This window comes from Solea senegalensis, linkage group LG1 (genome assembly GCF_019176455.1).
Source record: "Solea senegalensis isolate Sse05_10M linkage group LG1, IFAPA_SoseM_1, whole genome shotgun sequence".
Lineage (NCBI taxonomy): Eukaryota > Metazoa > Chordata > Actinopteri > Pleuronectiformes > Soleidae > Solea > Solea senegalensis.
In genome coordinates, this window is record NC_058021.1 from 10,311,469 (window position 1) to 10,334,163 (window position 22,695).

At 41.6% G+C, this 22,695-nt stretch overlaps 1 protein-coding gene across 2 annotated transcripts in view; it reads right to left on the minus strand.

Annotated features, from left to right (window-relative positions):
• Positions 1 to 12: 12 nt before the first annotated feature.
• The window catches only part of LOC122768129 (receptor-type tyrosine-protein phosphatase S-like), a 68,188-nt gene continuing 45,505 nt past the window's right edge, over positions 13 to 22,695 (minus strand). The window contains exons 11-37 of one of the 2 annotated variants that reach the window (XM_044023897.1): positions 22,164 to 22,365; positions 21,253 to 21,389; positions 20,933 to 21,077; positions 18,623 to 18,940; positions 18,311 to 18,504; positions 18,131 to 18,160; positions 17,355 to 17,472; positions 16,515 to 17,180; positions 15,654 to 15,748; positions 14,700 to 14,953; positions 14,002 to 14,089; positions 13,600 to 13,818; positions 12,751 to 12,908; positions 12,125 to 12,139; positions 11,853 to 11,968; positions 10,178 to 10,275; positions 9,807 to 9,930; positions 9,189 to 9,364; positions 7,983 to 8,102; positions 7,167 to 7,321; positions 6,644 to 6,929; positions 5,662 to 5,840; positions 4,467 to 4,593; positions 4,247 to 4,372; positions 3,510 to 3,664; positions 3,267 to 3,402; positions 13 to 2,693 (exon numbers count right to left, since the gene is read on the minus strand). In XM_044023897.1, coding sequence (XP_043879832.1) covers positions 2,625 to 2,693; positions 3,267 to 3,402; positions 3,510 to 3,664; positions 4,247 to 4,372; positions 4,467 to 4,593; positions 5,662 to 5,840; positions 6,644 to 6,929; positions 7,167 to 7,321; positions 7,983 to 8,102; positions 9,189 to 9,364; positions 9,807 to 9,930; positions 10,178 to 10,275; positions 11,853 to 11,968; positions 12,125 to 12,139; positions 12,751 to 12,908; positions 13,600 to 13,818; positions 14,002 to 14,089; positions 14,700 to 14,953; positions 15,654 to 15,748; positions 16,515 to 17,180; positions 17,355 to 17,472; positions 18,131 to 18,160; positions 18,311 to 18,504; positions 18,623 to 18,940; positions 20,933 to 21,077; positions 21,253 to 21,389; positions 22,164 to 22,365 — 4,506 coding nt within the window. In that variant the 3' untranslated portion in view covers positions 13 to 2,624. The remainder of the gene's footprint in view (positions 2,694 to 3,266; positions 3,403 to 3,509; positions 3,665 to 4,246; positions 4,373 to 4,466; positions 4,594 to 5,661; positions 5,841 to 6,643; positions 6,930 to 7,166; positions 7,322 to 7,982; positions 8,103 to 9,188; positions 9,365 to 9,806; positions 9,931 to 10,177; positions 10,276 to 11,852; positions 11,969 to 12,124; positions 12,140 to 12,750; positions 12,909 to 13,599; positions 13,819 to 14,001; positions 14,090 to 14,699; positions 14,954 to 15,653; positions 15,749 to 16,514; positions 17,181 to 17,354; positions 17,473 to 18,130; positions 18,161 to 18,310; positions 18,505 to 18,622; positions 18,941 to 20,932; positions 21,078 to 21,252; positions 21,390 to 22,163; positions 22,366 to 22,695) is intronic. The other variant, XM_044023889.1, reaches the window with a different exon arrangement.

Sequence of the window (22,695 nt, forward strand, 5' to 3'; positions counted from 1 at the left end):
AACACGACCACAGTTGTTCTTTGTGCTGTATATCCAATCATCCTGCTTTTAATACAAAGTCAAGATACAATATCTACATCCATGGTTTGAAAGGAAAGAACAGGTACATAGGTGAGGGGGATGGCATCATCACAGCTGGCCCTCAACACACTTTATATTATGTTTTGTGTGCGCCTTTTATATTTCTCTTGACACAATAATCAGAAATTGAAGGAATAACATGTTTCATATATTATGTCACACACTGTCAAGACTTCTGGACCACACATAAAGTTTATATTAGAATATTTTCAGATTTAAACAAGAACTTTGAGAGATGTGTGTGTGCGCGTGTAGCTGGGCGTTTCTGACCCGTTCTCTTTCAAAAATACACTTGCTACCATGTGCTCACCGGCAAACTAAATACCAACAGCTCGAGGTTTTCCACCAACAAAGTCTGCTCTATAAATCCTATCTCTTTTTGATGCCCTTGAACCAAACACGGAGGGCAGGACCATACCTCTGCTGCTATGACCACACCACTGCTGCTGCTACTGTACTAAGGTCAGGTGGGGGGGGGAGGGCATCACTGTAAACTTAAACTATGTGCACCTCTAATGTACATCTCAAGCTAACTAGTCGGACATCAGTAATCAGTATCAAATAGCACCCTACACAGAGGGCATACTTTATGATAATAAGCAAATAAAAAAAGCACCAAACCCAACCATTAAAAATAAAAAAACAAAAGGGGACAATATTATACATTTACATTGGCTTGCCAAAGAAACAGGTAAACATCATCTTATTGGTTATAGTTGCTAGATATCCCAAACAAATAAATAAAAACAAACCTAAAAAGTAACAAAATAGAATAAAATTTATATATTAAAAAAAGAAAAAAATCATATGAAATAAATATGACAAAGTGAACAATAACAATAAGGCTTTTTTTTTTGCAACAATAAAAACTACATCACATCCAATCCCACTTTATATCTTGTGCTCAGACGTATGTAATTGTACTGTATTAGGACTCCAATGATAGACGGTATGTACAAAATTGTGAACTCGCCCAAGATGTCTGATTCACTGGAACATTGCTGTGCTCTTCAGTTACCATGTTATGATTATACAATGTCAAATCAAGAAGATATACTGTATATCAATATCAAGGACTTTGCTGTTGTACTGGAGGAGACAGAGAGGAAACATCAATTGGTTATGTTGGGGTATTCTGTACACTGTAGTTTAGGGACGGATAGAGCTTTAACAGAGCTTTTATGGAGGGGGGAGAAGAGAGAGGACTGTTGAAAGTGAGTTATTCACCACTTGTGCAAAATGTTTTCTTGGACAGTGAAATATCAGGGGGATTTAATTGCAAAACGATGCAATTAAAGTAGCTTTAGAAGACAAAGATGATCAGGAAACAGGTTTCATCCTCAAGATACTGAACGACAAAAAAAGAAAAGTTCAACACCCAACCCATGAGCTTTAGGCAGCATGTTAGAACACAAGAAGTCAGTGAAAGGTAAAGACGTTCAATAAAAACACACACACAAACAATCTGCAGAAAGGGGCCGAGAGTTGCTTTCTATTTGTGAAACAAAGGGATTGAAGCTCAGCTCTTTCATTAGCATCACTTTCAACAAGCCACTGCCAAACTGTCACAATGGGACTGACATCAAGAGGATCTGAGCTGGAGGATGAACAAGGACTACAGCAAATATCAAGCAAGCTTTGCTGAATGAAGAATGCACCGGACTACAAATCTCAGCCCAGTTGAGGCTAAGACAGAGGACACAACTGGGGAGTGTGAACTGATCCTTGGCCGGCGTTTACGAGCGGTCTCTTGTCTGATATCACATAGTGCTGCATGAAAGATGGAGTCATCTCTCCTTGTAGGCCACAGTTCATGTTCACGCCGCATGGTTTTTCTTGGCACTGTGCAGTGGGTAGATGAGCATCTGCATGCTTTCCCAGCAGTCCTCAGTGTGGTGAGTCCAGAACTGCAGGCTTGTGCTGAGGCATCACCTGGTAATCTGCTTTTAAACTATAATCAGAATTAACTGTGGTAGAAGTAGCCACCTTTGACTCACAGACACATAGAAACGTTTACCATTGCACTCTGTACCCTTTAGTACAACAAACCAATGAATACAAAGTTGAGGATAAAAAGCCCATTTAGGGTGCAGCAAATATCCAGGCTCTTTGTGTTTCCTGTTTTGTTTTAGTTATTTTATCTTCTTTTTTTTGTATTTTATACACATATAGTATGGTAATTCCTGTTGAGAAGCCGTTTGTATTTCACTGGTTCATATTGGCGATAGCTGACCACAACACACATGTATTATACGTCCTTCACACTGGAACACTGAGGTAAGTATATGGATTATACATGAATAGTCTCCACACCCACCAGTCTCTCAGGTGAGGTCCTGGTGAGTGTGAGTGCTGTTAGACATAGATTTCTTGTTGCTCTTTTTGTTGTTGCTTTTTGTCCTTGTCGGTGTACGTGTCATCTTTGAATTGCGCTCCCAGAAAAGTTTCAGTGCTCACGTTTGTTTCAGGCTGTCTTTCTTTTTGTTTCACTTGTTGCTTTGTTTGTGGAACGTTGAAGCAAAAGGATGGAGGGACAGCTTCACTTATGTTGCATAGTGGTCAAAGCTACCCAGGTATTCCAGAGCAGCCTGGTAGCAGAACTGGTACTCATCCTGAGTGAGACACAGACACGTGTAGAATTGTTATAAACAGTAGAGTATATACATGATTTGTGTTATAAATGCACAAAAGCACTATGTTTAGCTGGCAACTCACAACACGGAAGATTCTCCAAATATACAACTGACAGCTTCATACAGTAGTTTTGGTTCACAGGAGCTTTAATTTGTGGGTTGATAAAATTCCATAAACAAAATTGCATTGTTAAACAGCTAAAAATAAGACTTTATGAATGACTGTAAAAGTGTTTTTACAAATAATGCTTTAACGACTCGACAAGTGAGGGACGATTTAAGTTTGATTGTCTAAGCAATATCCAGGAAAGCAGCATAAAATAAACACTTAACAGTGTTTTCATACATTTAGTATTTCCACATAAAACTATATGCAAATGAAAAAACAAATCTCCTCATACAAATTGTTTTTATATAGATGTACTTTATGAGGAAATCGTATAACCGTGGATATAACATCTGATTAATATTTACACTGTTTTGACCAACACTGAGTGTGCAGTAACAGATCATCCTTGTGTCTGTGCTGACGCTGAACAAAGCAGTGTTTACCTCAGTTTGCACCATGGCTGGTCTCTGTGTCCGCAGCATTTTGACAGTCTGGAAGATGTCCACCGCTCCTTCGTAACGCATCCTCTCCAGGACAATACTCAGAGTGATGAAAACACCTGTCCTGCCCACACCAGCACTGCACAGACACAAAGGAAAACACTTCATTATAGCTTCTCAGAGCGGCTTACTTACTTACTGACATAAACATGCCACAGTCCAGTAACTGAATGTAGCTTTTCTTACCTGCAGTGAACGCTGATTGGTCCGTCCTGACCAAACTGCTCCTTGGTTTTGTGCACTTGGCCAATGAAATCGATGAAGCCCTCGCCAGACTTGGGCACACCTTGCTCTGGCCAATCGGTGAATTGGAACTGACGAACTGTCCGCGATTGGCCGTCCTGGAGGGACGAGGAAACGATTTGAATAATGGCACACAGCTGATCTAGTCTGAAAATATCTGTTGTCTTTTCAGCACAGTCAAATGTTTATTTTGAGGACAGAGACTCTGCCAAGGAATATCCTTTTTACCTTCTAATGATTACTGTTATCTGACCCTGGATCAGTGGCTGTGGTTAACTTCAAGCTGTAACGTCAGTATGTCTGCTATTGTCAGCCACTCAGTACGCAATTACATCTTTTCTCCTCTGCTCAGCCTTCCTGACTCCCCTTTAATGGAGATCAATAGAGCATCTGTCGATGTGGCGTCAGTGTGGGACAGGCTTAACTAGAGTTATCTATGACCGCCACACCGCGCACGAGCGGATGTGCGCGGCTACGGACAGGTCTCGCGTATACACTGTCAAGATTGTCTGGAGACAGCGCTGTTGAATGAGTAATCTGTCGATAGTGTTAACCTGTAGTGTTAGATGCATTAGACACATATACGTACAAACACAGTAACACACTACAGGTCGATGGGACATGCAGAAAAGTCGCTGCCATCCAAAATGCAACTCACAAACACAGACATGGAAACTCACCCTGGCATCCGTGACTTTGAACTCCCGCAGAATGTACTGAGGCATGTTATACTCTGCCATAGGGTCCACGACGAAGTACTGGTACCTGGCTGAACGCTCGGCCGGCCAGTACTGGTGGCACTTCTCCTGAGAGAGTAGAAAAGAAGAAACATATTGATCCACTGTTGTACACGGTGGCATTTTCCTATAACTGTTTCGTGTTTACACATTTTCTCCGTACCCGTCCCATTTCTCTCAGTTTAGTGAGCATGACAACTATAGTGGAGTTGTGTTCCCACAGCATCCTCCAGAAATCCTCTGTAGTCTCAGCCAGTGGTCCCTGGGTGGCGATGTAGCCTCTCTGCTGCCTACACACACACACACACACACACACACACAATTACATTGAACATTATTTATCTTTTAGGAAATTCATTAGCGTAAAAGCGTCAGTGCACATCGATATATATGGCACATAGTAATCCTCTTATATCAACAGAAAGGTGAGCACTTGTAGTACATCAGCATTGAAAAGAGAAATGTAAAACAAAATAATGGTGTAGGATGTAAATCAGCCATTAATGAGTCTAAAGGACCTTTTGTTGCTTACAAAGCTTGACATCGACCCTTTTAGTCCTGAAAATGAGTGTTTCTCTGGCCTGAAGATAAGTGACTGTACTGGCTGTGTGGGACGTAAATGGAGTCTGTAGCGTTCAGAGTCCCATTTTATGGTTCTTCTGTTGTTGCACGTGGTGATTAGCGGGTTCCTGTCCAAGTCCAGTGATTTTGCTGCTCACTTTTATGATTAAGTTTAATAGGTTGTGATGACATAAGAGCCAAAACCTGGCTGTAATGTTGAATGTGACGACTGGTTCAATAAAACATCTGTAGACAAAAAAAAGAAACTGGGACTGATATTTTTTTGGACATTTTTGGAGTTTCCTCAGGAAGATGAGGAGTTTTTGACATTTGGAGAAAATGTTTTCGATACTGGGTTTGTGGTCAATTATTCTTCCTGAATATTTGTGCAATTCAACCCTCTCTATTGGCTGGTTATTAACCAACAGTGTGGGAGTGAAAATGTCCGGTTTGGTGACCTGAAGCCGGCCTTCATTCTTGTTTCTTACTCCTCAGACTTAAAAAAGGAGGACAGGCTTCAGGCAGGAAAACGTGTGTGTGTACACACTCTGAATGCCTGAGTCATCACAAGCACTTCTGCATCTGCCCCCCTTCACAGGGACTGAAGCGAGCACAGTACAGCCAGACAAACGTGTACAGCAGTGACAGATCTGACAGGATTTGACAGGTGAGAGTGCTGCGGTGAAAACCTATCCACTCCATTCACTCATCAAGTCATCATACGGGGGGGACAAAGGGGGTCAGGACGTATTAGTGTTTCGTGAGAGGAAAACACACACACACACACACACACATACCTGTATCCGTCTATGTAACTGGCATTGATGTAGTCAGAGCCTTCCAGGCCTCTGATTGGCTGCAGGCAGACGCGGGTGGTTTCATAGGGCATGATGTTGACCAGTCGGTTCTTGAATTTGTTGCAAGGCAAGTTGGCCGTGACAAACCGGGACGTGTGGGCTTTGGTGTTTGCCAGTCGCTGTAGTGAGAGAGAAAGAGTGAGTGAGAGCGTAAAGGAACCACATGTGAATACAAAGATTTAAAAATTTTAAACTATTGTCTAGAGCAGGATTATTTGCGTGGTTGCTGTTGTACAAAGCTACTAGTGTATTCTATACTCAAATACTTCTAAAAGCAAATATGGCTGCGAGTTGGGACATTAAGACAGGCAAAACAAAAAGATTCTAACACAAAATATTGTTAAGGACATTTTTAATTTCAACTTCTTACTAGTAACATTTTATATTACATTAAAGTAACAACATGTTTGAATTATGGTAATAACATCTTATTTCTAATTATGTGTAATATCCAGCTGGGTAATAATAATGGTAAAAGTGTTGTGTTAAGGAGATAATATTACAGTAATATCATATAATATCCTGGTAACTCCTGGTAAAAATCAGTGTAATACCTTCAAATTAAAATGTTTGAATTGGTAATTACCATGTTATAAAGTTAAAATGCATCCTTTGTCATGTCCCACATACTTTTTCCATTGTTATTACTTCCCTTTTACAAAAATGTTATCACACAATTACCATATTATATATTTACTATATGGTAACGTCAAGTGTACCAACTTTGTCAACTGTTTGAATGATTAACATGCTTTATATGAAATTTAAAACTAATATTAAGTTTAAAGACACAAGCAACCTGTGATGAGGGACAGCTTATAGACAGAACTGCATTTACAAAGAAATGAGTAGACCAACTATTTTTCCCCATTCCAGACAAAACCATAGAGTTTAAAAAACTCTACCCTTGGCTTTCCTTTACCTTAAACTCCAGCTCCATGCCAGTGACATGCTCTCCACTCTCCACCTTGGACAGCTTCTGCATATACGAGTACAGACTCCTGGCAGCCACCTCGGTGTTCCCACAGGCCACAGCTTCCAGCAGGGCCTCGTGAATGAAGCTGTACTGATCCTCCGTCTGTACCATGTAGTTCCTCTGCGAACGCATCAGGGTCACATGACCGTAGATGTCCACGGTGCGCTCATGTCGAATGCGCTCCAGCATGGCATCGATGACGATGAAACAGCCGGTGCGACCAACCCCAGCGCTGATGAGGAGAGAGGAATAAGAGAAACTATTTGACTTCTGAAATGAATCAGTTGTGAAATAAGGGTAGCGTTCATAGCACGGACACTTCTTTCTCTCAACATTTCCACAGCAACACCTTTTAATGCATTCAATCATGCAGTTGTTTGGATGAACTGCTTGGCAGGCCCTATGGAAAAATGTTGTTTGTGCCTTCAGTGTTTGTGTGTGTGTGTGTGTGTGTGTGATGTAAGTATACCTGCAGTGAGTAATGATAGGTCCAGCATCTGGAGGGTTGCAGGCTTTGACCCTGCGGAGGAAGTTGAGGAAGGGAGTGGGATACTCCGGCACACCGTGATCTGGCCAGGCTGTAAACTGGAACTGCCGCACCTCTCTCCGCTCACTGTTGCCACTCTAATGTAAGGAACGTGGACAGAAAACTGCCTTTAAGTCACTGAAAACCGCTGGTGACTGTACACGTGTCAGCTCCAATTCCACTGCCCTTTTTATCATAGTCAAAAAAAAAATGTCACCTACCTTCATACAATGATACATTCAAAAAACTGAACAAACCCTTTATTCAAATTCTTACACTGTACAGTACATGAGGCAGGAATAGAAAAACACCAGCATGGCAAAAATGTCCATGAAAATGTCTCCTCCTTACATATCTCCTAACTTGACGTGTCACAACTCATCAATGACAATTTAGAGAAGCACTTGGAAGCTACACTTGGCCTAGTTTCTGTGTTTGTTAAGTAGGCCATCGAGACATGCCAGTCTGACAGTCCTAGATTAGCCCCTTGCTGTAAGACAGTGCTCTGCCTCCAATAGAGATCACATCACAGCACCTGACACAGGGAGCCGTGGCCTGGTTTGAATACGTACTAATCTATTGTCCTCTGAGTATCCACATTCATTACTCATGCATTAACGATGGAAGCGCATTATTCGTTTAAATGTTCCTGGTGCCTGGCAGTAAACTTGAGGGATCAAAACAGCTTTCAAAGGATGAGAATTCAACTACAACAGAGTGGAAAGGTGGATCAAGAAAGGAAAGAGCAAACAAATGTACCTTGTGTAGGGAGAGTGTGCGCACACAGAAAGTGGCTAGCTCCATTGTGTCCAGCAAGGTGACCTGGATCATCCCGTATGTTTCTGTGCCGCGGCTGGGCCAGTACTGATCGCACTTTATCTGCATTCATAAGAGAAAAATACATTGTAAGGCTGGACTGAACATTCCATATATTCTATTGCATGTTTTTTTTTTTTTAAACCAAACAGATCCAGCTAAATGTACTGTTACTGTTATACAGTGCTGCAGACAGGGAATATATCAGATGTGGATCAATATGTTCACTTGATATTGCTGTAAATGAGCGTTAATGATTTATAAATATAGGTTGTATGTATTAGGGTGGAGAAAAAACAATATCCTGTTTTTAACCCTTAGAAAACAGAGCATTTAGGCTGCTTTTTTTTATTTTTAAAAACATATATACATACTTACATACATTGTTCAGCACAACCTAAGCAATCTGATGAAATAATTCTAATTCCATTTTCACCAACTATATAAACACACCTCAGCAATAAATACGTCACAGTTCAAAGTTCATTTTTATGAACAAAAATAAATGAAAAATTGTCTGTTTCATGACTTGTGCACTACCTTTTTTTTGTAATGTGTGATCTAAAATGAATCATATCTTTGACCTTAACAACACATAAAAAGATGAAAATGTAAAGCCTGAAGAAACCATATCAGAAGTTGTGTATTAAGACAGTGAGACACATTTAAAAATTACTTTCTCACCCAAATTTGTGATTTCCCTCAAAAATATTTCAAGTTATGTTTATCAATGTTAACTACAATCCATGGTTTTGAAAAGACATTTTCTGTTTTACTTGAAGCATGTTCTTGTGTATCTTGTTTTAAGAAGCTCTATTCATTTTGGCCCAACATCTTCTTTCCTTTTCTTACAGCATTAGCTTCGTGACACTGAGTAGACAAAGCTTAGCCCTATTAGTGTAGGCAGATAAATGTGGCAGTTGACTTAAAACATTCTGTTATACATGTTATAAACCACTGTCCTGCTCAATATAGAAATTGACTACCATGAGGTTTTGGAAATATGACTCATGGGCTGACGTCTAAAGAAATGTATTATTCAATTTATTTTAAGGTGTAAAAGAATATTACAATTAGACTATTAATACTATTGAATTGAAGCATAAATAATATATACGTATGTATGTATGTAAAGACCTGGTTCCTTACCCGAGACTTCTCCTCCAGGCGTGTCATCATGACAACAGAGGCAGACCGCTGCTCCCACACCATCCTCCAAAAGTCCCCAAATGTCTCCGACAGTGGCCCTTGAGTAGCAATGTATGCATTCTGCTTCCTGTAGCCGTCGATGTAGTTAGCGTTGATGTAGTCGCTCCCCACGATACCTGCGGAGAAGACACTTGTGAGGCTTTTGCTAAACTGCAATCTGCATATGCGACATAGTGAATTAACCTTCATGTATGACATCAAACAGCCTAATGAACTGCTTGTTTCTCGACAGCTGCTGGATGACTAGCGGATGATAAAAAAAACAAAAACAAACAAGGCTGTGTTGCTGTAAATGCATGAGCTCCAGATCAAATCCATTCTCCCCCTCCTTGTTCCGGAGGAGTGCTGGCTGCACTTGAATGAACACACGCTGTTTGTCAGTTTCATGCCACTGCACAGAGCCGGTCTGCAGAACTGTTTGCAATTTCAGATGTCATCAATCTGTAGAGCTCTCTCTCTCTCTCTTTCCTTCCTCTTCGGTGTTCACACTTTTCAAACATTAATACACTCTGACTCTCCTATTTGATTCTCAGCTTCTTTAACCTGCTTTTCTTTTACCTTCAATTGGAGCCATGATGACTCTCGTGTGGTCGTATGCTATGACATTGGCATAGCGGTTTTTGGGCTTGTTGACCTCCAGATTTGAATGTTCCCAGGTGAACTGCTGACTTGGGTCGATTGACTGGGAAGAAGCAGCAAATATAGACACATTAGCAGCGTAGTAGTGTACTTGAGGATGGAAGAGAGTGCATTCTAATGTTGACAAGTTATAGCAATTAATTGCACGACTGAATAAATCATGAACATATAGTCTGCACACAGAGATATAGATTTTAAATAAGATTTGCTTTATGAAGCTAAGGCTTAACATCCTTAAGAAATAAGCCTGCCATCTATTTATTCAAATTGAATAATAAGTTATTTCACACCTCATACTCCTGGGAGAGTCTCAGGTTGTCGTTTGCTTTCAGGAGCTCTATGTGCTCGGCCAGCTCACTGATGGGGATGGGAGGATGGCTCATCATACCTGCATGACAATAATGGTCAGAGGTGAAGCCGAGTTCAGCTGGAATAACTCAAATTAGTGCGGGGTGACATCACTCTCATCCAAGGATATGAAGATTATTTTAAAATCACAGAATATCACATATTAAGGAACACGCTGAGGCAGAAAATCAATTTTGATCCATGCGTGAGGACAAAGTGAGGAAGCTTCCGTTCGTTTGTAAGTTGTTTTTCTTTGATAAATTGCTTTCTGCGTGATCACAGGAGCAACTAAGCAAGGCAAACAGACAGGACACTAATTAGGAACGTTCCGCGCACACATACTGGCACAAACAGAAAAGAAGCAACCTATGCTGCCTGCTGGCAATTCTGGGAAGGGGAAGGGGAAGCAATAGCAATCTATTTTCCATTCACAAAACAAATATCTATTTCAATAAATCAAATGTTTCAATGAACACGATAAAAAAATCCATTTGACATCATTGCCCAGACGCATTTTCAACGTGTCTTGGATTGAAAAGCATCTGGACGCATTACAAAAAGTGTTAAAGCCATTCTGCTGCTCCAGCTATCAAAACCAGGCTCAATGGCTATTTTCTCCCAGAGCCTGGAGCTGCAGCACCCACAGGTAATCACGACAAAACACTCCTGTCACAATGAAAATGACCTCAGACAGCATCAGCCGTTTTTTGGCAAACAAATTTCATCTTGGGTGATCATCTCAAAGGCACAAATCTCAGGGGAAGTGAAGTGTGTGTGTGGATGGAGCCTCAGTGTTGTTGCCACAAGGGGATTGAATAGCAGAGCTGAAGTGCTCTATTCAGTTGCTTCTAATATGCGTCACAGGAACATAGATAAAAAAAGACCTTTATCTGTGGATGAACAATAAAATGGCATCATTGTAGTTTATATAACTTGGCAGGTAACAGCTACACCTTTTCACTGTGGCAAAGTGTTGAAAAGGTGACAAATCATGCCACCGTTTCAACAAGGAGGTTTCCATAGACTCTAACTGCAAAAGTAAAAGTGACTGATTTGATCCCATGTGTCGTTTGAATGCTGCTAAGTGCTTCATTGGCCTGATGTCACAAATCAAGCAGATGTGTTAGAATACAAGGAGCAGCGACATCCATGCAGTTACTTCACAGTGTTTTTTTTTTTTTACTAGCAATGCCAGTTCCTTTAAGAAAAACGATTTTTAAACACATTTTGATGTGACATATCATCATGACCATTAAACTTGACTCAGAAACATTCAAGAGCGATAAGAAAATCTGTTCTGGTGTGCTGTCTGCGGCACAGCATGTGGACTGTGGGCGATCAGAGATTTTGTCACACCGTTATGACTCAACATGACTAGACACTGACTGTACTACCTGGGCAGTGGCCATTCTGCTCTCAAAAAATGACTTGAAGCTGCCAGGTGCATGTTGGTTGTGAAGCGGGGGAGTATTTCACAATCAATGCTGCATAATTTTACCGAGGTTAAAATAGCTGCATGAATATTTCACTATCACATGATGAGAAATTGGAGGTGAGCTTTAATATGCAGATACCGACTGTGTGTTTGGGTGTCTGCGTGGGCACGCGCTTGCATACCGGGAGTCTGGAAGTTGATGCGTCTCATCTCCACAGGATCCGTTGGATGATGGGCCATCATCTCAGCATTACTCAAAAGGCTTTTGGTTCCAGGCTCGGAGTCCTTGCGTTTGCTGCTGAGACACCGGTGAATCACAATCGCAGTTAGCACATTAAAAAAAAGAAAATTAAACTTCAGCACAACTACTTGGTTTGAGAAAATAGTACATTAACAGATATGGCGTTTTAATGTGGGTTAATATGAATAATAATAAAAAAAACATAAATCTCACCTGTCAGGTTTGCTGCTTACAATGAAACAAGAGCAAGAGAGGGAATAATAAGAGGAAAAGGGGGAAGGAAACAGACAGATTGTTAGAGAAGAAAATCAATATTTTGCATTTGTATTCAAAAGCTTGATGCTTGCAGCAGATAACACAAGCATACAGCAGGGATAGGATGGTTGATAACTGCCTGAGGGGAGAACACACGTCTAAACTGTAACAAATTTGATGAATATCTGAAAATCCACATTAAACCATTCTGGTACAAAAAAAACAACAATCCTAAAGCCTTTATATTGATATGCACTGTTAAAAAAGGCAGTGTTACACTGGCTGAAATCTCCCCATGTTCATTAGACTCTCTCCAGCAGACTAACATTTGCTAAAAGTGGCATCTGGAATGAGTGTTTTTAAATCCTAAAGCAATTATTTAAGATTCTAATATGTAGTAAGGAGTGTTTGCTCTAAGCACAATTGCCCCGCAAGAGAAAATGATAACAGAGTAAAGCCATCCGTATCCTGTGAGAGTGGGAATCAAAGCTGCTGTGGCATTTACCTGGTCTCAGCAAAAGTCTATGTTTGTCTCACGGTTGTGTGATTTGACATTTGGTTTTTATGAAGTTCACTCCACTCACTTCTTGTAAAGGAGGATAGCGATGACAATACAGATGATGAAGACCACAGCGAGGACAGGTCCCACCACCCAGATCAGACCATCCCCTGCGTCGAAGGGCTGGGGGTCTGAATCTGGGGCAATTACTGGATCTGTGTACGGGCTGGCCACATACATTTTCTGAAAAATACACGTTAAGACACATCGTCAGGGAGTGGTGTTGTTTTTGTTGGCCAGGGTCAGTATTATGAGAAGGAAATATCATCATAAAAAGATGTTACATAGTATTTAGCATTTCATTTAGTCCTGAAAAAAACACACTAATATAGGCATTTCTGTAACGTTCTGTAACTGTGACCAGCATGGTTTCATGTGAAACTACATTTCATCAGTCTTTGCATTTCAGACAACATATAAAGAAAACACCGACACTATGACCTTGTTCCTGTCTGAAATGGTTTCATATTTAAGGTCTGAAGTGGCTTTTTATTAGTTCTAAAGGAGCCTAACCCAAGAATAAACGTGCTCCAAATAAAAACAAACATCTAACATGAAATAAAATCTATCCTAATTCAAGATGTGTATTTATTTCTATTTCAATTCAAATCAATGTGCATGCCAGCACAGCACAAGGCAATATCTCTTCTACTGACACTTTAAAGAGAGAGCATCTCTCTTTATTAGCATTTATGATCAAAGTACATGAAGGTTATTGCTTTTGCTTACAATAATTTGACTGACGTCAAGCAGTGAAGCCATATTATTGATTATAAGGTATAGTGACAGCCTCTGGGGGAGACACAGCGCCGGAGGGGTGGGGGCTGGTTATAAGTGCTGAAAGAAAACAAATGTGACACAGTGGTTTTCATACCCCGGTAGTGGAGTTGAGTTCAGCCAGGATGAAGAAGACATACTCCTGCCCAGGCTCCAGAGCTCGGTTTTCAAAGCCTCCATAGTCCAGCTGGTCTCCCAGGGTAAAGAAGGCTGGTAGGGTGGCAGGTGTGAAACGGGCTGTGATGTAAGCACGGCGCAAGTCCACCTGCTTCTGCTGCCGGGAATCCTTCTGCCTTTGACTAATATCCTTTAACAGCTGAAACAGGAAAGAAATAAAAAGAGATGGAAAAGAATTGAGCAATAGTTACAACATTAATGCTGAATTAAAAAAGCGTTGCCAGTTCTTCTCGGTGATGGAATTGTACGTGTGTGTTCATAGGTCCTCTCCTCATATTAAGAACAGACAATAATATGGAGCTGTTATTGTGGTGGTCTTCACCTCCTCTAGGTCCATTTCATCTGGACTCTTGAGGTGTCTGATGACGCCACGCCCTCTCCTCAGTGGAACCACAACAACATAAACATTCCTGTGTGAGAAAGGACAAAACAACATAAGCAACCCTTTTCATGTATCCTAGACTTGTCAGTTAACCCTGAGCGTATCGCAGACATCACTTTTGCGCACTTTGCATTACTGTAATTATGCGACAGTTTGTGCTAAAATTGCAATGGTCTCTAAAATCTCAGTTGCACGTCAAAGCCCAGGTGTGGTTATTATGGTAATTTCACTCGAGAGGAAAGAGTTGGATAAACGTGTGTACATAGTTTCCATTTTTTGGTGTGTTTTTGCTCATCGAGACAAAGACTCAAACAAATGTTATTTTAAATATGATTTAAAATAGAAAAAAAAAAAAATTTCTTCAATTTAAATTGTTAAAACACTATGCAGTAACATGCAGTACATTGTAAATAACTGCCAGATATTGAAAGTTAAAGTTATTCTAGAAAACTGGGCAAAAGCACTTACGGGACATTTTCTGGCCCTTTTATGGTTCAAATAAGCAAAAAAGTCCAGACGGATATTTTTGAGGATTAGGTGTTTAAGGGTTATGTACGATAACGCTCACATGCACCGTGATTATGTCAAATGCCTGGAAGACAATTCTATCATTCTACCATTGCATCTTTCAGTCTTACTTGACAGGACTGCGAGTCTCCAGCGACGGCAGGATTATGGTGACCGTTGTCTCTGTTTCACGGGTGTGGTCAATTTCAGGGCGGCGGATGGTGATTGGTGGAGAGGTCTTGGCCGTAATGCGGTGGCGAAGGCCTCCCATGTTGCCCTCAGGAGCAGTGATCTTGAAGTCATAGCTGGTGTCGGGCTGAAGGTTTGGAATGACTGCCTTTTTCAGCCGAGCGTCCACCTCCATCTTCAGTCGATTATACTCCACCTTGGGAAAAGGAGAAGGTTGGTGAGTTAACAAAGAAAGGCCAAAGGAAAGACACTTATACTCTACGCTGATGATATTACATTGTACTTTAATACTTGATCACCCATTAAAATGACACATTTTGTACTGTTTATACCTATTTTCTGTTGAATTCAGAAACTTGGATGAGACTATTTGTATCATTAAATGTAAAACTACTACCAGCAGTTGGCTAAACAAATGTGGAACAAGCCTGGATAGTCCAAAGGTAAGAAAATCTGCTCACTAATTAACACAATGTATCTCTGTTTTATTCATACAAAAGCAAAAGAAACAAATAACTGTTTTAATGTGCAAATCTATTTATTGGCCCAGACCAGTTGCCCAGCAACCAAGTGAAGACACAAGGCCAAGAAATGATGATGTATAACCCCTGTAAAACATGTTTGTCTTCAATAAACAAACAAGACGTAAGGTGTTAATTGGTGGTTTTCATCGAAGCTGGTAGATTTTGTAATAAATCTTCGTGAAAATCTATATAATGTCCACATCCCGCAGGGCGAGCAGAGGGCCCTTAAAGTTAAACTCTTCAACAGTTGTTAAAATACAGAAACATATGCTACATACCACAATCACCTAAAAACACCTTGTAAATACACTGCATTATGTAAGACGTGATCACATTTACAGACTGAGTGCATGCAGCAGATTACGGACGTACAGTGAAGCGGTATGGATTGCTGCTCTCAGGAAACTCCCAAGTCAAAAGAACACTGGTCTTTGTGGCCAGATTGACTGAAAAATTCCTCGGGACATCTGCAAAGAAGAAGAAAAAGAAGAAGAAAGAATCAATCACGGTGAGGATTTCGATCACATCACAGGCTCCTCTGCTTCCCGGCTGCTAACCTGTAACAACGGAGAACGCATCAGTAAGTTCTGTTACAGGGCAAGAGTACATGATGGTTAGCAGGATGGGCAGGTGATGAGGAAAGTGAATGGCAAGAGAAATAAGGTATAACATAACAGAGAGTACAGCTGCTGAAATGTGACATGCCACATTCTCCGAGTGTAAGGCCGTGTCTGTTGGACTCACAATTCACCATGTCAGCAAAGGCTTTGGAAAAGGTGGCAGTGGAGGTCTATCTGATAAAAAAGCTTACCTGCAGATACAGCTCCAGATGCCCGCTTTCACTTGAACTCAACACTTGAACACTTACCTTCTACATTAGATACTATATATCCCAGCCCTGTATTGACTTTTACCTGAGGGTCTGTGATAAGCAGTGCTCTTGAGGCAAACATCCATTAACATTCAGCCTGCTTCCACTGGTGGTGAAGGGTAGGTGATGAGGGTATAAGTGAGTGACTGGAGGAAATTGGGGAGTAGTCATGGTCCCCTGGACTTTGCTGTTCTCAGCTTCTCTGAAGGTGCACAGGTGAAAGGTTGACCTGTAAGAACTGGCCAAGACTTAATTTATTTTTGTGTTTTGGAGTGAGTTCCACAGGAAGGGGAGCAGAGATGTGAAGCTGAACCAGTGCTTACAAGGTTAAGGGTGTTTCTATGGCCCTAGGCCAGCCCTACCTGTTTCAAAGGCCAGTGTTTGGCACAACAGAGGTGGGCTGAAAGGGCCTGGCCCTGCCTTGTTGTGGGCTCTTAGCTGCAACTCGTAGGCTGTGCTCTGATTAAGGCCCGAGATGGTGTAGCTGGAAACACTCGCTGGTAGTGTGATCAGCCATGGGGGAGCAGGGAAGACTGGTGAGGAAGAGGGGCCAGGATCAGCAGATGGTTTGGGGCCATCTGTGCCCTGCTTGTAAGCTATGGTATAACCTGTAATGATACCACTGGAGTCCTCTGGGGCAAGGGGAACCCAGGAGAACTGGATGGAGCAGCAAGTGGCAGTGACAATGTCAGATATTTTGGGGTACCCCAAGGGAGGCAACATGGGGACTGTTATTTCCTGCTGCACTACATCACCGTAGCCTGCTTTGCTCTTTGCGGAGAGGACAAAGATATAGGTGGAGCCTGGGGAGAGGTTTTGGACAGTGAAGTTTTTCTCGCTATTTGTGAACTCCACTGTGGTGTCTAAAGTGGCATTCTTCAGGCCAAACTGTAGGCGGTAGCCCTCTATTTGCACTGGCAGCCCCTGGCTATCAGACCCTGAGTCAGAGCGTTCTAGAGGAGGATCCCACCGCACCACAACTGATGAAACTGATCCTGGATGCACCCAAAGGGAAGGAGGGCCAGGAACTGCAAACAAAAGAGAAGGCAGCAAAAAATCAATTGTAACACACACACACACACACACACACACATATATATATATGTGTCTTTTAGATGAATTAGAAATGATTGGGTTTGTTTTCTCCAGGCTCCTGGGTATAAATGACACTATACCCAGTGCATTGAAGTGCAAATGCTTACCAATCCCTGGGGTCTGCACCAGCTTGGCCTTGCTGTGTGCTCCATCCCCTTTGGTGGTGTATGCTGCCACTGAGACAGAGTACACAGTCTCTGGTTTTAGATCACCCAAAATCAGCTCCTGTAAAGGAAAAAAACAAAACACAACACTCAAACTGTGTTTAAAGGTACAATGTGTAAGACATGTACACTGTGTAAGACATGTACTGTGTTAAATGAGAGAAAGACCATGATATGTCATTAGAGATGAAGGATGAAAGATGCCCACAGACACACTTTGACTCTCCAAATATGAATCTAATAGGTTCAATTTATAGACAGATATGTGCATATATGTGTATGTGCACGTGCAGGGGGTGTAAGTGCATGCCCTTGTTTCTGTGTTAGAGAAACTTTCGCAATCAGTGCTCAACTGTGTTTTGATTTGGGATTACTGCACCCATTCTCAATTGCCATTGGTACATATTTCACATATAATTTTTCTCCAATTAGAGAATACATTGTTGTTGTGGGATACCTTAAACTAGAGTACTCTAGACCAAGCAAATGAAAAAGTTTAATCTAAATACTAGTACTAATACTTTGTAATAATGGTTTTCTGTAAAGTGAATTCAAGTATTGTTATGTGGAATGTCAGTACTTAGCAATAAGAAAATTAACAAAAAGGAATCATCAAAAAGCTTAATCGCAACTAATTCACTCTCTGAGTACGGACTTAATGGGTATTTTATGACTTAAATTATAAAATGAGAAGAGAATTCTGGGTAGTCTGCACTCACATATTGGGTCGAGTCGTCCTCCTCCTCCATCTTATCCCACAGACATTACATGCCCCGCAGGCAGCGAGAGACAGATGAGAGAACGCGTGAGTCAAGGGAGCAAAGAGAGGGATGTTTAATGATAATAATAATAATAAATGAACAACATTTAATCATTTAAATACTCAGTTATTGTGTCACCTGAGACTCATCCAATAAAAGGTCTTTGATCCAGGGAAGGTTGCGTGATTCACCACTCCCGGCACGGCTGAAATGTACCTGGTACCCTCGGATCTGGCCTTGCTGTAACCTAGGCAACACCGATCGCCACGTAGCTCGAAGAGCCGAGGAGTTGAGTGGCTGAACATCCACCTGACGTGGGGGTGCACCAGGAACTGAGTGCATGCACACAAACCCACAAATGCAGAATTAATTGAGTGACCAGCGGTCCAGCCAGTGAATATTCAGTTCAATCAATATTGTTAAGGTCTGATGTACAGGTCTCATTCTTACCATCTTCATCAGTTCTGCACAGCACAGCCATACTGTTAGGTCCAGTCCCTTCTGCAGTTGAGGCTGACATGGTGATGTTGTACCAGCTCCATTTCTCCAGCCCCTCTACCACTGTCTGCCCCTGTTGGGCCGGGACAGGAAGCCACTTAACTTCCTGGTCCTGACCTCCGCCTCCTGCCCCAGAAACTCTCTGATATCTGAGCGCATAACTTGCCAATTCCCCATGCTGGCCCTCGATTGGAGGCGGCCTCCAACTTACCCTCAGTGAGGTGGAGCTGGCACGCTCGCAGGAAACACCTTTGGGTGCAGCTGAGGGCTCTGATTGGACAAAGGGCAAGGAGGGCAATTGGCAAAGAGTTTTAGGAAGAAACCCAAGAGGATGGGATTGAAAATAGGGGAAAAACATGAGTAATGGGAGAGGCAATAAGGATAAAAAAAAAAAAAGAAACAATAAAAGTCTAAGATAAACTGAACTGAAAGCGATAACACAAGGACAAACATGACTCAGGCAAGAAAAAGGGCACAACTACATAATGTAAAAGTATCATGTTAGGCTTAGAGCCTAATGAAATAAACCAGAGACAAGAGTATTGACCCTGAGTGGACAACTTAATTATACCAAAGGAGAATGTGTATCCAATACCCAGTGATTATATTTTATCCTTCGGCTATAGCCAGTGGCATGAAAGGATTCCGATTTATGAATGAAAAACAAATAAAGCCTTTCTTTCTAAAGCAGGGCCACAGTTCACTGCACAGGAGCGCAGACAAACATACACATTTCACATCGCCCATGGTGGCGTAATCCTTGAGTCCTCTGGATAATAGAGTGGTCTGAAACTTTCCACTGCGGACCATAGGGGAAGATCTTGGGCTTCACAGAGTGAAGAGAAAATTGGAAAAAAAAAAAAACGAACAAAAACAGATCTCACACAGGGACAAAGGGATTTAGGCAACACATTGAAAATAATAACACACGGTCTCGGCAAGGAAGGCACTCGGATGGATAGAAGGATGGATAGTCAGGCTACAATGATGAATGTGGTGACAGGTGAATCGGAACTCACAAACATGAGTTGAGGAAAACGAAAAGCAAAGAAAAAAGTTTATGACCACAGATGAATTCCGACTCTCACTCCCCCAATATAGCGTTGCTTAAGGAACACACACATGCACCATGGCTGAGGTATCTGTGCTTGTGCGTGAATTCAGGGGTGCATTGCATTTGTGTGTGAGTGGGAGTGTAATAGTCCTTGCTGACGGGTTCAAGTATCTATCCACTCAGCCGTACAGCCACTGTTCAGTTGGCCTCAGGGGACAATCTAGATGTGCACCAAAGCTTGGCGATAACAAAGCGCACATAACCTCCCTGGGAAATTAATTCTGCTGCATGAAATAGTCTGCTTATCTGGCACCTTCCTTTTCCTAAACCCTTCCTCCCGCCTTGTGCCACCTCCCCCCCCCATGTACCACATGGGCCCCTCTTTCTTTTTGGATGTAAAGGATGAAATATGACCATTAGAGAGTGTTTAGCCCATTCTGTGCTTCATTCTCAATCCGATCTGACCATTAAATCTTTGTATCTGTACTTGGACACAAACTTACCAGTGAAATGACACATAGCGCCACATACCACAGGACTTCAGGCTCTTTCCTCAAACACATCTACATAATTCATTCTTTTCCTTGCACCATTTTCTCGACATATTCTTTTTTCTTCACGATGGCGGACATAAAATAACTCCAACAGGCAGTCTAACTTATTTCACTGCAGAGGTAAGGAGAGAAAATGAGACAAGGGAGAGAACGGACAAAATACACACGGGCTGACACTTACCTGTCAACACAGCAGACCAGCTACCATCTTTTAATGCTCAACACCACTGGCTGCTCGCCAGTAAATGGCAAACAGTTTCGCCCTTTCAAAGACATTAGACACTGATAGAGTGGAAAAAGTGAAAGGATGGTGAAGAAAAGGAATAGTGGAACATTAATCGGTGCTCCATCTCCATCTGTCATGATGTTTTGGCTGTGTAAGAAAGTGAGAGGCTGAGCGCGGGGAAGAAAGGCACAGTTAAACAAAGATGGATGAGTGTGGGGGGTTGGTCAGATGGGTTGATAAACGAGATACATGGAGGTGGTTAGATGGTTTTCCAGGTTTTTCTTTTTACCAGGTCAGGAGCTCTGCACAATGTCATCTCATTTGTGCGTGTGTGCGATTTGTGTACAAAGATTAAAACACGGCACATGTGAATTTGAGGGCGACATTTGCAGGAAACACACTGCGAACTTGGTAAAATTGTGACATACTGGCTTGTGACGTCCTGTGCACCAGTTCATTAGTGAAGGCACCGATGCCTTTGCTTGAGATGGCAGCCAGGGAGAAGGAGTACTCGGTGTTTGCTTTCAGACCCTCCACTGTGTAAGAATTTCTCGGAGTGAAGGTCAGCTTCTCCTGTGAGACAGAGGAGCAGAGGACACGACAGAGATGAGACTTTCACTAGAGAGAGGTGTGCAGTACACTGAGGTTAATCTTTCTTTTACTTCTTCTTTCAACTGTCCTCCTATCCTTTTGTCTTAAGATGTTAAGAAATGCACTCAGGAGACAGATTTATGGAAAAGGATCCTACCAAACTGCCAAACTTGACCGGTTTATAGAGCAGCTCATAGTTGACAATTCCCTCCTTTGTGTAAGCAGGTTCCCAGGTCAACTCGATGCTGGTGTCGTTCACTCTTCCAACTTTAAACTTCCCCGGCTGTCCTGGGACTGAGAGAGAGAGAGGACAACAACACACACACTCACTCACTGATCTGTCTGATCTAGAAGCATTTCTACAAAAGTCATTCTCAGTTTTTACTCTGTTGTTTTGCAGTTAATGGTAATGAAGACCCACTTTCTTAATGACAGTAACTGATAAGGTCCATTACCAAAGTGGTTTAAATGCAGTGCTCAGAATGTTCACCTGGATTAAGGTAGACCTTTTTTCACATTTTCCCTACCCCTTCATACTTTGTTTCATTTTTGCACACACTACATTTTACCTTTCATTTGTATTTTATTCCATTTAATCACTTCAACATTTTTATAAATTACATTTGCAGTATTAATCTTCTGTCTGATACTTCATACAAATTCCTAAATCATTTATCACCAACGCGGTGTTTTTTTGTTTTTGTTTTTTTTTTCACTTAAGCAACAAGCGTGTCAGAAATAATTAATGACCCAGAATTTATTAAGGTTTTAAACCGATCATCACCAATCACTTTTAAACTCACCTGTTATTTATGCTCTTTTAAATTGTCTTCGATGGAAAAAAAAAACTTTTTGTTTTTACGAAAGAGACATTGAAGAAATTCTTAGCTAGATACTCTATATACCTAATAATATACCTTATGTCTTTTTAAAGGCATTTCATGGTGAAACAGCAGCAGCTCAACATAAACAGAAATGTGAACCCTTATTGTTACTGCATTGAAATGTGTTTTCATTTGATAACATCTTCACAGGTCTGTTCATTCACAATTTTTTCACTTCACTGACCTCCAGGCATGACTTTCACATGGACAGGGTCTGAGAAGGGTCCGTCTCCTACAGAAGTGAAGGCGAGGACTTGAATGGTGTACGTTTCTGAGGTGATGAGGTTCTGTATGGTCGTGATCACACTGTCCTGGACATTGTGAATCTGCCACTCATTCATTGGCCGGGACGGGTCCATGGTGTAGTACACACGGTAGCCTTTCACCTACACAGGAGCAGAGAGAGAGAGCGAGAGGAGGGTTTTCCATACTGGAGCTGACTGCTTTGAATGAAGTGCCATAATACCTTCTTCCACCACAACTAGATTTTTATTACAGCCACAAGGTCATGTATGAATTATTGTATTGTTTTAGTCCAGACGGGGCAGTGGATTTAATTGCTCACTGTTTGTCAAAGGTCTTTGTCACAAACCGATGTTCTTCAATCTTTGTGTCTGTAATGTGTTTGACCTTGATAAACAAAGCGAGGGTTTAATACAAGAGGAGTGTCCTCAGATTGCACTGCATAAGATATAATCACGACACCCCGCCGCTAC